Consider the following 13094-nt stretch of genomic DNA (forward strand, 5'->3'; position numbering starts at 1 on the left):
GGTGTGGGATGTTTTGAATTGGCAGAAAGCAGTAGAGGGGCCTGCCATTGCTAAGTGTCTATGAGACACCAGGCACGTACAAGACATATGAACGATGGGATGTAATTATTCACTTCACCTAGTGTTATGGAGTAACCACATGGAGTGCTAAGGAGAATTCAGTCAAGTTTTTCACACCCACTTCTCACCTTTGGAGCCCCTCAGTCCTCATGTAAGGATAGAAAGCCTTCGATAATTCCTCTCTGGGCCTTTTTTTTCCCCCCAGAGCCAGAAATCAGTCTTGGGATTCTGAGCCAGTGACTCACCTTCGTGTGGTTTTGGAGGCACCTGGCAGACCTTGGTCCCCGGCGCTCTGCCCGTCACACTCACCCTTTCGCTCCACTCGGTGAGGAACCAGCTCTTGGCACAGGGTCCCATGTCGCAGTTCTCAATGTCATTCGGCCGGAGCTTCATGTTGCATTCCTCATCGTCAACCACATCCCCGATATTGCTCACACACTTCACATCACGGGTCCTCTGTCCCACGCCGCAGGGCACTGAGCACTGAAACACAGCACACTGACATCAGGGGAACCAGCAGCTTCAGCTCTGGGAGAGAATCGCCAGAATGGAGCCAGCAGCCTTTGTGACCAGCCCCATGAGACTGAGGCTCTTTCATGCATGTCACCATCTGGGGCAGGGATCTGAGCCCTAGAAACAATCCTTTCCTACAAGACCTTCTTAGATGCCTCGCCTACTGTAAACTAAAAATAAAATCCTAAGCCTCCCAGCTGACTGAGTGGGCCTCCTCTTGGCCAAGGAGACCCCAGAGAAACCTTTAAAACTGATTTCCTGGCCATGACAGGATGGGAGGCTGGACACACCCTGTCATACTGCCTCCCTTTTGCAGTCGAGACACAACTGACCAGCATTAATGTTAAGAGAGACATCATAAGACTGACAGAATGGACTCTCTGTGGCAACAAGATAGCAAATTATAAACAGGACCCAATGCCATGGCAGGCAAGGGTTAAGTCATGCGCCTCTGCCCTTAAAGAATACACTATGTTCTAAGTTGCCTAGGAGGAAGATCTTAGGATTCATGGCTTACATCCTGTTTTGAGTAAAGAATATTATTGTCAGTCTCTCCCATTTTATTGTGAATTCTTCAAACTGTTGACACACTGATTAATATGTAACCTGTGGACATTGAAGAGGACACTGGTTTGTTTGGTTTGTTTCCGAGTCATAAAGTTTTGCTGAGTTATTTCTCACTCATGAAGTTTTATTGACTGTCCTGCACTTAAAACATTTTAGCCTGTATGTCGTCATCTGTAGCCAGTGATTGCAACCTCTGTGCTGTACCCTCCAATGAAAAAGACAACTCCGATTCCAGGGGTCCCCCTCTCCTCTCCTAAACTTTCTTCTAAAAGCCTTTCAACTTGTAACAGACTTTGGAACACGCCCAACATTGTTCGTGTGTCTTCTTGGGTTGATCCTTACATTGGCTTCCAATAAATATTTTATCAAATTATTTCTGCCTTAATAGTCTTAATTTTGACAGACACTACTCTATTCTTCCAGGCCTCCATCTTTTCATCTATAAAATGGGTGGGGAAAATTAGAAGGAGTTGGCTCTACCAGCAGTTGCCAACCTTCACTTCACCATGACTCATAAAACAGATGAGGCCAGTATCACAGGGCTCCCCTGGGCTCACCCATAGTTGGCTGTGGGCAGCATACACTATCCTAAACTCTATTCAACTATTGGTACATCCTGTGGTTTGCAAAAACAGCCATCCAGACTCCCACAGGAGGGATGGGTTCCCTCCTGTGGAACTCAAGGTTACCCATCTCAGGTCTTGGTGGGCTGGAGAGTGTGGTGGGAGCTGGAGAGGGAGCTATGGAGCGGGCTGCCCTGCCTGCGTACCGAGGTCCAGTCAGTCCGGATCTGCCACTCGCTGCAGATCTTGAGTTGGCAAGTGCTGGTGGTCTCGGGCTTCTCCAGGTGCTGGCAGCGGTAGGGCTGCACTGTCAGGCTGCGGTTGGCGTACACCTGGCGGCACAGAACCTGGCGGTGCTGCATGCCCAGGCCACAGGTCTTGCTGCACTCAGACCACTCCCCGATGTCCCAGCTGGTTCAGCAATGAGAGAGCGAGAGTAAGAGACAACCTTCAGTCAACAAGAAGTGAGCGTGAGCCCGCACCAGCGTACACAGAATCATCAGAATCACCGTGGGTGGAGTTTCTTACTAGAGCATTGCTTAAAAGTCAGCCTAGGCCAGGCGCGGTAGCGCGTGCCTGTAATCCCAGGACTTTGGGAAGCTGAAGTGGGAGGATGGCTTGAGCCCAGGAGTTTGAGACCAGCCTGGACAACATGGCAAAACCCGTCTCTACAAAAAATACCAAAGTTAGCTGGGTGTGGTGGTGTGTGCCTGTAGTCCCAGCTACTTGGGAGGCTGAGGTCGGGGTATGGCTTGAGCCTAGGAGATTAAGGCTGCAGTGAACCATGATTATGCCACTGCACTCCAGTCTGGGCAACAAAGCAAGACCCTGTCTCAAAAAAGGAAAAGAAAAAGAAAAAGAAAAAGAAAAAGTCTGCCTAAGGGTCATCTGACTCTGTAAAGGAAGATAAATTTGCTTGACACTTGACATGGTATTTACCAGTGATTAGGGCCTAGATTCTATAAAAAGTTACAGAAAACTGAAAAGGTACAAATGATTTTTATCTAATAAAAAAAACCCTCCAAAGGTTAGCGTTATTACCCTGTAGATCATTAACTCACTTTTGCTACTAACTTAGAAATCTTATTCTAGTATTCTTTATTTTTCATTAACAATTCCCACATCAGTTTCATAAACCCTCCTCTGTCATCTGCTCTGTTATTAGGTTAAACAAGACATCAGCCCATGCTCATCATATACTTGGATGAGAATTATATTTTTATTAGTCTGAAAATTGGGTTTTGACCCTCTTAGGGCCCTTTCCCCTTGTTCTTCTTCAAGTGTCCCATTTATCATTCAATAACCAGTTCAAGGCCAGGCGTGGTGGCTCACGCCCATAATCCCAGCACTTTGGGAGCCTGAGGTGAGCAGACCATTAGTGCTCAGGAGTTCAAGACCAGCCTGGCCGACATGGCAAAACCCCGTCCCTACAAAAAATACAAAATTTAGCCAGGCGTGGTAATGTGCACCTGTAGTCCCAGCTACTCGGGAGGCTGAAGCGGGAGAATTGCTTGAACCCAGGAGGCGGAGGTTGCTGAGATCGTGCTACTGTACTCTGGCCTGGGCAACAGAGCTAGACTCCGCCAAAAAACAAAAACAAAAACAAAAAACCAAAACAGTTCAAGACCTCTCCCGAGACACTTTTCTTGGCCTCTCCAGGCTGATGTTTTTGTGACTTGCATTATCCTCTTTCTGTAAACAGCTCACCTACGACACTAACTACACCGGCTTCTCATTCTTTGCTTCCTCCTTTGTTTTCCTTACCAGGCTCAAACCTAATTGCTCCAGCTTTGCCAAGGGTGGGCTTCCCAGAAGTGGGTTGACTTGCTAAAGACTATCAGCTCCTGAGTTAATCCTGAAAGACAGGTATGCCTGCTAAACAGACTGCATTTTATGCATGGACCAAGTCTTGGATTTCTAAATTAGATTTAGACTGACTTATATCTGCTCCTAGAGTCCTGTGCTCAAGCGACCTGAAGTGACCTGGTAATAGGTGACCTAAAGGGAGGGGCCATCTTACAAGGCTGGGCAAGGGAAGATGTTGCAGGGCTCCTCCTCGGGGGTCGGCTTCATGCTGGAGTCACAGTAGCTCTCAGGAGCCTCTTCATGAGTGCTTCTGTGCACACAGCGGAAAATAGGGTACTGCGATCCTGCAACAACAGGAGAATATCTGAAGGACAGTCCCACACACTGGAAAGTTGGGCTATGGGTGGAGATGCACAGAGATTCGGGTGCTGATGAAGAGAGGGCACGGAAACAGTGAGGACAATTCACACACACACGCACACTTACACTCCCCCTTCGTTTGAGGGTTTACACACACCTACCTCACAGGGTCTTTGCTAGGCACTGTGGGGGTACAAAGAAGAACCTGCCTTAAAAGGGAAATGATTATAGACTGAACACAAACAGTAACTTTTCTAAGGTTCTCTGGAAGTGTCAAAGAGAAAGTGTCCTGAAAGGGTCAAGCTTTATTCTAGAGAAAGAATTGGGCTTGGGTAGACGTGTGCCTGTGTATTTTGGAGGGAGGGGGCTGTCTAGGTCATTAAAGTGGAATGAAAGTACCTGCATGACAAAGTAGCCTGCTAGACCAGGTACATTTTAAGGGACAGGTTGAAGTGCAGAAGTAGAAGATTCAAGAAAGGGCAGAAGAGCAGCTGCTTCCCCCTTTGGCAAGCATCTTACACATTCTTCTAATAAAGTACCCATCCAATGGTATTTCAGTGATCTGAACATATGTCTACTTCCCATGAGACAGTGAGCTTCTGAGGGACAGGGCTACCTTTTTTTTTTTTTTTTTTTTTTTTGAGACAGAGTCTCGCTTTGTCTCCCAGGCTGGAGTGCAGTGGTGCAATCTTGGCTCACTGCAAGCTCTGCCTCCCAGGTTCACGCCATTCTCCTGCCTCAGCCTCCTGAGTAAGCTGGGACTACAGGCACCTGCCACCGCGCCCAGCTAATGTTTTGTATTTTTAGTAGAGATGGGGTTTCACTGTGGTCTCGATCTCCTGACCTTGTGATCCGCCCGCCTCGGCCTCCCAAAGTGCTGGGATTACAGGTGTGAGCCACCGCGCCTGGCCAGGGCTACTTCTTAATCTCTGTAGCCCCAGTACCTAGGAGAGTAGCAGGTGATCAACAAATGACTGTTGAATGAATGTTGGAATGCTGTTGAATGAATGTTTATAACAGTTGTAGTTTTTTTGTTTTACTTTCACTGGATTAATAAGGATACATCTACTTTTGATAAAAAGTCAGAATTTGTTAAATGGAATGTCTAACTCTCAATTAAAAAAAAAAAAGCTGATTCAATTCTGCCTTCCTCTCTCTGCTGCCACCTGGTGGCAACACTGAGCTATTACTAATGGACGTTTATAACGTGAGACATGTAACCCCTGAACCTGACGTCTGAACAAACCACGGGAAGATCCTTCTTCACAAATAACTGTCTTCCCCACAGTCCAGGCCAGTATACAACTCCTGCCGGGAAGAATGTTGTACTTTATTCTACACCTCTGTCTTATCTCTGTTGCTAATTGGCCAGGCATTCATACTTTCTGAAGCTCCAACTCCTTACAATTTTAACTGCAGCATAGGGGCTATCTTTTAACATAAACGTCTCAATATTTCATCAGTCATGAAACTGTTTCAGTGGTTTTTCAAGCTTATCTTGTATGACACACTGAGCCAGAGGGTAGTAAGAAACTTGACAGTTTGCAAGACAGTGTTGAATCTGAAACAATCATTTGTTTAAATTACCCGGCAGTAAAAATTTACAGTGTGGCTATAACTTGAGACCATTATTTAAAATAACATACCAATTAAGCACAATTATTGGCTGAGTAAAAGGCAGTACTGACTGTAAAGTTAATGGGAAGCAAAAACTTTTTGTGGAATTAGTTTGTCCAGCTACAGATCTCCTTCCATTAAATAGAACAGATTTTTAATTAAATTCAACAAACATTAAGTACACTGTGCAGTTATAAAGGTGAATATAAGGTTCACAGCTTGCAGTGGGGCTCAGCTATTAAGGGATTAAGTAAAGGTCTTATTTAGCCTATTCCTTTTCCTTCAGACCATGTGGGTTTAGCTTTTCCACTTAGATGTTTGTGGATAGGAAAGCAAAAGGAACTATCTCAACCACTTGGCACTCAAATAAGGGAGAAATCAAATTTTTTTAATCAGAAGGATACAGGCTACCATAGGAATGTTCTGTGTCTTGGGAAGATAGGTCCTGCTGGGGTTGTCTAGCATCTGGCCGCTGCTTGTCTTCCCTTGACATTTTATGGCGTTTATGGACATCGTCCATGGTCCAGTTTCATGGAAATGAACTCAGAGGCCCTCTGGCTCTCTGAAGGTGGGAAAATGCCAGATCTATACATCTTTTTTTTATTTTTTTGAGACGGAGTTTCGCTCTGTCACCCAGGCTGGAGTGCAGTGGCACAATCTCTGCTCACCACAACCTCCACCTCCGGGTTCAAGCGATTCTTCTGCTTCAGTCTTGCAAGTAGCTGGGGTTACAGGTGCCTGCCACTGCGCCCTGCTAATTTTTGTGTTTTTAGTAGAGACGTGGTTTAGCCATGTTGTCCAGGCTTATCTTAAACTCCTGACCTCAGGTGATTTGCCCACCTTGGCCTCCCAAAGTGCTGGGATTACAGGCGTAAGCCACTGCGCCTGGCCCATATCTACAATTCTTGAGTCTAGTGACTGCAGTGGTTTCTTTCTTTGGGTCAGTTTTAATATCTTTAGAAAGGGAGACAGCACCTGGCCACCTCCCATTGTTCAAGATTGCAATTCAATTATTCCTCTACTTGCTAGCAAGCAGGAACAAGGTGGTGAGGTCAGGAGTTGGCTGGGCTTCAGGCAGCAGGAAAAATATCCGGGATCAGTTCGGTTGCCTTCTATGCGGACATGTTGATCAAAATAGAAATATGTCATGTTGAAGGGGGGAACTGTACATGGGTAATTAGCAGATAATAAATGAAGTCAGTGAATTCAGGGGCTAGTATAGAGGTCAGTGGGACATTATGGAAGAGAGACAAAATAAAGAATAAGAAAAAATTAAATGACTCTAGACTTGGAACTGTAGGAATCAAATGAAACAAGCAAAGAGTTTGACAGAGGCCTGATCAATGGCTGTGTGAGTATGGACCACTCTTGGATGCCAGCAACAGGGCCCCTCCCTGAGATGGTGATATCACAATGCTGGAAGCACTTTGACAAAGGGAAATTCGACCATGAAAAGCACAGAAATGTGTGGTGTGGATAGCTCCACCAGGAAGGACTAGAGAAGGGTTTGAACGAGGGTATGTGTGAAAATACACAATGGGATCACAAGGGGAAAGGACTTATTCTGTGCATAAATGACTTGGACATTGCTGGGAGGCTTGGGATTTCCTGGTCACTTGCCATGACTGCTGATGGCCATTAGATGAGCTCCATATCTGTGCCTCTGCATTGCCTCACCTACCCTGCATGTCTGGTGCCATCACCGCCTGGGAGAGAGCAAAGGAGAGGCCTCCATGGGGCAATGCCACTTGTCACATGAAAGAAAAAGGAACTAGGATTGCCAGAGAAGGGAGAGATGGGAAACAACACATCCCTAGGTTTGCTTTATTTCCAAGGCACCGCTTCAGTATCTCTTGGGCCTGAGAACTGGTGCCATTTACTGGGTAAAGAACAGATAGACATGTTGCCTCAGACCTTCTGAGTGGCAGATGCTGAGAGTGTGTGTGTCTGTGTGTGTGTGTGTGTACATGCACACATGGGTGTATATGGGCTAAATATCGAAAATGGGTCTTGTGCATGCTCAGTCCAATACCTCACACTCTTATGAATCTGTGCGTGTGTTTCCGCAATGCAAAGGACAGAATATTAAACAAAATCATATGGAAATCTAGAGAAAAAGATTTTTTTTTTTTTTGGGACGGAGTCTTGCTCTGTCACTCAGGCTGGAGTGCAGTGGCATGATCTTGGCTCACTGCAACCTCCACCTCCTGGGTTCAAGCAATTGTTCTGCCTCAGCCTCCCAAGTAGCTGGGATTACATATATGCATCACCATGCCCAGCTAATTTTTGTATTTTTGGTAAAGACAGGGTTTTGCCATGTTGGCTGGTTGGTCTTGAACTCCAGACCTCAAGTAATACACCTGCCTTGGCCTCCCAAAATGCTTCGATTACAGGTGGGAGTCACCATGCCCAGCCGCTTATTCAGTTTCTAACAGGTAAATCCACATGTTTTATGCTATGTTGACAGAACACGGGGCAAAGGCAATAATAGACTTGTATATCTAGGATACAATAAAGATGTAAAATCTACCCTTAAGTCTTTTCTAGTAGCTCGTATATTCCACATGTGAAATATGGTGATGATATATTCGTTTTTTCAAAAAACACAGGAGTGCCTACTGTGTGCTCGCTATGATGCCAGGTGCAGAGGCTGCAAAGTGTATATTCATGGAGACAGCCAAGCCAAGCAGGGTGGGACAGAAATGTGTCCTGAATTGCTGTGAGGTCCCAAGGATGAAGTGCCTACCTGTTCTTTGCAGAATCAGGAAGGTTTGCAGAGGAGGCGGTCTCAGAGCTTGGAGTATGAGCAGGACTTTACTGGCCAGATACCAGAGTGTCGTAAGGGAGGGATACTAGCATATAGTGAGGTAGTAACAGTTATGTTTTGCTTTCAGCCTATCAAAACTTTACTTTATTTAAATTTCAACTCCATATCTCAGTGTGGATCACACAGCTGGGGATGGATTGTGGGGACAAAAACTGGAATGTTTGGTTATGAGTTTGCTCCATTAGAGAGATGTGGGAGCACCTGAACCAGCACATGCGTTTGCCCTCATCTCATGCTGCTTACAACGCAAGGCCTTATGGGCTCTGGACAGGGTGACAGAGAATCTTCTCCACATGACACTGTTGGTAGAAAACCACACAATGACAATTTTTATCCTTTTTATGACTTTCCCTGTTTTCACCTAGTTCTGAGTGTATCTGGGTCCTTTGATGGGCGTCACACCATTACCTAAAGGTAGAATATTTCAATAATAATACATTTTTATCTTGGGTTCCTATATCATTTACGTTATATAGTGCTTACCTCTATAATATCATGGAGTCTCACCAAAATGGTTTTGGCCTTAATGCAGAAATATTTCTAGCTTTCTGCCTCTGTCAAGACATATTTTATAAGCATTTAATTTTTCCTCACAAAGTATATAAAAGAAGTTGGTCCAATGAATCTACAGTCCAAATTCTTTGCACATTTATTAAGTATGAGCATAATAAAATTTGCACAATAAAACCTCTATAAATCAACACTCCAGTTACCAAATCATTATGGAATCGCAGAGGTTCCAGGCAGGAAAAGCTCCAGCCCCCAAGAAGAACCAAAGACCTAAATTCTAGTCTCAAAAGCCACTAAGTCAACGCTCTTATGAAAAAGATAAAAACTTTAGAAGTTGTCATGAGAGATTTTTCAGTGTGCTAATTTTGTGAGACGTTCCAGACTTTGTACTCTTAGATACAAGTACCAAAAGAAAAGAAAAGAAAGGAAAGGAAAGGAAAAGAAAAGAAAAGAAAAGAAAAGAAAAGAAAAAAAAAAAGAAAAGAAAAAAATCCACCCCAAACCAATGCTCTGGGATATCACACAGTTCCCCAGTTTGCGGAGATTTCTGGGGGATACAGCCTTCCTGTTTCTTTAGCAACCTCCCCTCAAAGAACAGCTGTTTCAGGGGATCAAACAGGACTTTACTACAAACGGGAGGCTATTATCATATATATGAAGGAAATTATAACTACACAGTTCACAGGTGTATCTTTGCAATAAGTCAGCTTGAAACAGAAGCAGCACTGATTCCAACCTGGAAATCAACCTGGTATGGAATGTCAGATAAAGGGTTTCTGGACACCACATTCCACATCTATCTTAACTTCAGAGTTTTCAAGGAAACGGGACCCTGGGTCCACTTCATCATCCTGATGTGACCCCTGTAACACTGCCATGTTTTGCTTTCAGCCTATCACAACTCTGCTTTATTTAAATTTCACCTAAACTGTATCCTTCTCCCAAATCCTACAACTCTATGTTTTCTTTTGTTTGGAGAGACACCCCATGCTTCCTCTGGTGTGTGGACTCCCTTGTTGTGAGGGGTCAATAAAGCTGACTTTGTTGGGCTTCAGGTTTGTCTTTGGTGGTCCTAGCTGATCAGGTTAGAATAATGGATGAATACAGGGTTGGGATAGTATGGGAGTTGTGAGTGTTGGTCAGTGTAAAAGCCAGCTAACTAACATGCCAAGCCCCCAGAGTATGTTTTATTTTATTCTTTTTTTCCTGAAATCCTGAGATTTGAGAATGAGTTTCAGCTGGGATTTGTGTAAGTCTTCCACAGCCCTGACTCGGAGATTAAATTTTAGATCTTGAAGTATGTGAGTGTATTCTGTTTATTAGTGAATATATGTACGCAGCAGGCCGGAGTTGCTCAAACCCCTCACATGCCAAAGACAGGCCCTTGACCAGCTCCTGAGAGAGAACCTCTAAGCCCTTGGAATATGCCACCTGATAAGAGTGTTTTTTTATGCCTGAGGTCTTGGGCCCCGTGGTATTGGTTTGGCTTCTGGGGTGGTAAAGGGAGAGTAGCTAGTGTCGCTCATGTGGGAGCTGTGTACCTAGATGAGAGACTCCAGTAAAAACCCGGGACACCAAAGCTCGGATGAGCATCTCTGGTTGGCAGTACTTGGCATGTGTTCTCAGTCTCTGAGTTACATCATTTCTGAGAGAATTAAGTGCATCCCTGTGTGACTCTGCTGGAGGGGACACCTGGAAGCTGGCGCCTGGCATCTCCTGGACTTTTTCAATGCGCCTTTTCCTTTATTAACTCGAATCCCTGCCCTTTGACTGTGATGAATTGTAACAGCTCTTCTGGGTCTTGTAAGTCCTTTGAGCCAATCAGTAAGCCTGAGGGTGGTCTTGGGGGCCCAACACAATCCGTCACACCCGTGAGCCATCTCACAGACAGGCTCACAGAGGTGACGGTTTGCCATGTCCCTTGGGCCAGGGTCCCCAGTCGGTACCAGTCCATGGCCTGTTAGGAACCAGGTCGCACAGCAGGAGGTGACTGGTGGGTGGGCGAGATCAGTGGTGGCGTTACCTTCTCATAGGAGTGTGAACCCTATTGGGAACTGTGCAGGCAAGGGATCTAGGTTGCGTGCTCCTTATGAGACTGCAATGCCTGATGATCTGCGATAGGGCAGTTTCATCCTGAAACCATTCCCCCCACCCCGCCACCATCCACGGAAAATTGTCTTCCACAAAACCAGTCCCTGGTGCCAAAAAAGCCAGGGACCACTGCCCTGGGCCACCCACACATTCCTTGCTTAGAGTTCTGCAGGGATCCACACGTCCCCCACGCAGGCTCACCTTTCCCACAGGTCGTGGAGCATTCTGTCGTCCCAAGCTGCTTCCAGTTGTGATCCCGGCTGCGCCGTGGGAGTTGCGGTGCTGGTGGCACCAAGTTATCTGGTCGACGGGGAGAAAATCTGTCCGGATGCCTGACTGGGAAGGTCTGTGCCGATTCTGAGGTGAACATCTCAGGGGCCTCCCCACGCAAGTCTTCCTTCTCCTCGTTCCTCCCTTTCTCTTCTCCCTCCTCCTGGCTCCTGCCTTCTGTCACCAACTGGCCATTGAAGGGGTCCCCTAGGAGAGGTGAGCGTGCACACACAGAATCAGGATCAGTTTAGACCCTGGGTTGTAAAGAGGAAACTGCTTCGACATTAGACGCTGTGTAGCATGAGATCATTTCTAAGTCACAGTACATAAGCACATCTGTTTAAAATAAGCGGACACCCACTAGTGCTTTCCCTCACATGCAAAGCACTTTTGAAAATCAATAAGACAAAGATGAACGTTGCAGTAGGAATAGTAGTTGTGAACCACAGACAGTTCACAGAAAAAGAAACACAAACAGCTAAAACCCATGCAAAAATCCTCAACTTTACTCATAACTCCATAAATACATATGAAAAGAACACCACCACCACCTCTATTTATCCAACACCAAAGACTGGAAAGTTTGGAAACCCTTAAATCCCTTAACTGTGTTGAAGGTGCAGGAAAATACACTTCCAGTCACTATGGATGAGCCTGCAAACAGACGCATGGTTTTGGAGGGAAATCTGGCATTATCTATCCAAATTTTAAATGCACATACCCTTTGACCTAACAATTCAGTTTCTAGCACATCTGTTCCGCAAATATTTTCTTTTACATAAATCTGAATACACAAGTATGGTTACTGAGGTATTATTTGAAATAGCACAACAGTAGAACAGACGCAAATGTTCACCAGTGGTACTGGTTAAACTACGTTATGCTACAAGTACAAAATGGAATACTATGTGATTTTTGAAAAGAATGCAGCAAATATATATTCTGACATGAAGAAATGACTGAATATTGTTTGGTGAAAGAAAAAAGCATAACACACACACATACACAAAGGTGTGGCAGGTCACTTTTTTGAGATACTAATTTGTATTTGATTTTCTATCTTTATTTCTCCACCTCCTCCTCCAGTTTGAAAGAATAGCCAAGTCCTTAGATGTTATTGCTTTGTTTTTGTGCAGGACAGAAAACAAAAGCTGCTAGAGGTCAACAGCTTTCCCTTCCAGGAGTGCAAGCCTAGGCTTTCATTAAGAGTAAAGTGGATGTCCCTGAGGGGCCAGCCCAGTGAGAGGAGGAGGGCACATTTTGAGAGAGAGAAAGAGAGAGAGAGACAGAGAGTAAGAGAGAGAGAGAGACAGAAAGTAAGAGAGAGAGAGAGAGAGAGAGAGTAAGAGAGAGAGAGAAACAGAAAGTAAGAGAGAGAGACAGAGAGAAAGAGAGAGAGAGAGAGAGACAGAGACAGAGAGCAAGAGAGCAAGAGACAGAGTGTGACACAGAGACAGACAGCGAGACAGAAAACCAGAGAGAAACAGAGACAGAGAGCAAGAGAGAGACAGAGTCAGAGAGCAAGACAGGGACAGAGACAGAGTATGAGAGAGACAGAGACAGACAGCAAGAGACAGACAGAGAGAGAGCAAGAGAGAGACAGAGACAGAGAGCAAGAGACAGAGACAGACAGCAAGAGACAGAGACAGAGACAGAGTGTGAGAGAGACAGAGAGATAAGAGACAGAGAGCAAGAGAGCCACAGAGACAGAGACAGAGAGGAAGAGAGACAGAGAGGGACAGAGACAGAAAGCGAGAGAGACAGAGAGCAAGAGAGACAGAGAGAGATAGAGACAGAAAGTGAGAGAGACAGCGAGAGAGACAGACAATGAAAGAGACAGAGAGCAAGGGAAACAGATACAGAGGCAGAGAACAAGAGAGAGACAGAGACAGAGAGCAAGAAACAGAGAC

General features: G+C 45.3%; 1 protein-coding gene across 1 annotated transcript; it reads right to left on the reverse strand.

Annotated features, from left to right (window-relative positions):
- Positions 1-305: 305 nt before the first annotated feature.
- On the reverse strand, positions 306-11391 carry LOC112617039 (thrombospondin type-1 domain-containing protein 4-like; the record flags this gene model as incomplete). Its single annotated transcript, XM_025373770.1, has 4 exons — positions 306-543; positions 1910-2114; positions 3724-3853; positions 11116-11391. Coding segments are annotated over 4 exons (849 nt in total), but the record flags the coding sequence as incomplete, so codon positions are not given.
- Between the last annotated feature and the right edge of the window lie 1703 nt (positions 11392-13094).

The sequence above is a fragment of the Theropithecus gelada genome, unplaced genomic scaffold, assembly GCF_003255815.1.
Source record: "Theropithecus gelada isolate Dixy unplaced genomic scaffold, Tgel_1.0 HiC_scaffold_15850, whole genome shotgun sequence".
In the NCBI taxonomy this organism is placed as follows: Eukaryota; Metazoa; Chordata; class Mammalia; order Primates; family Cercopithecidae; genus Theropithecus; species Theropithecus gelada.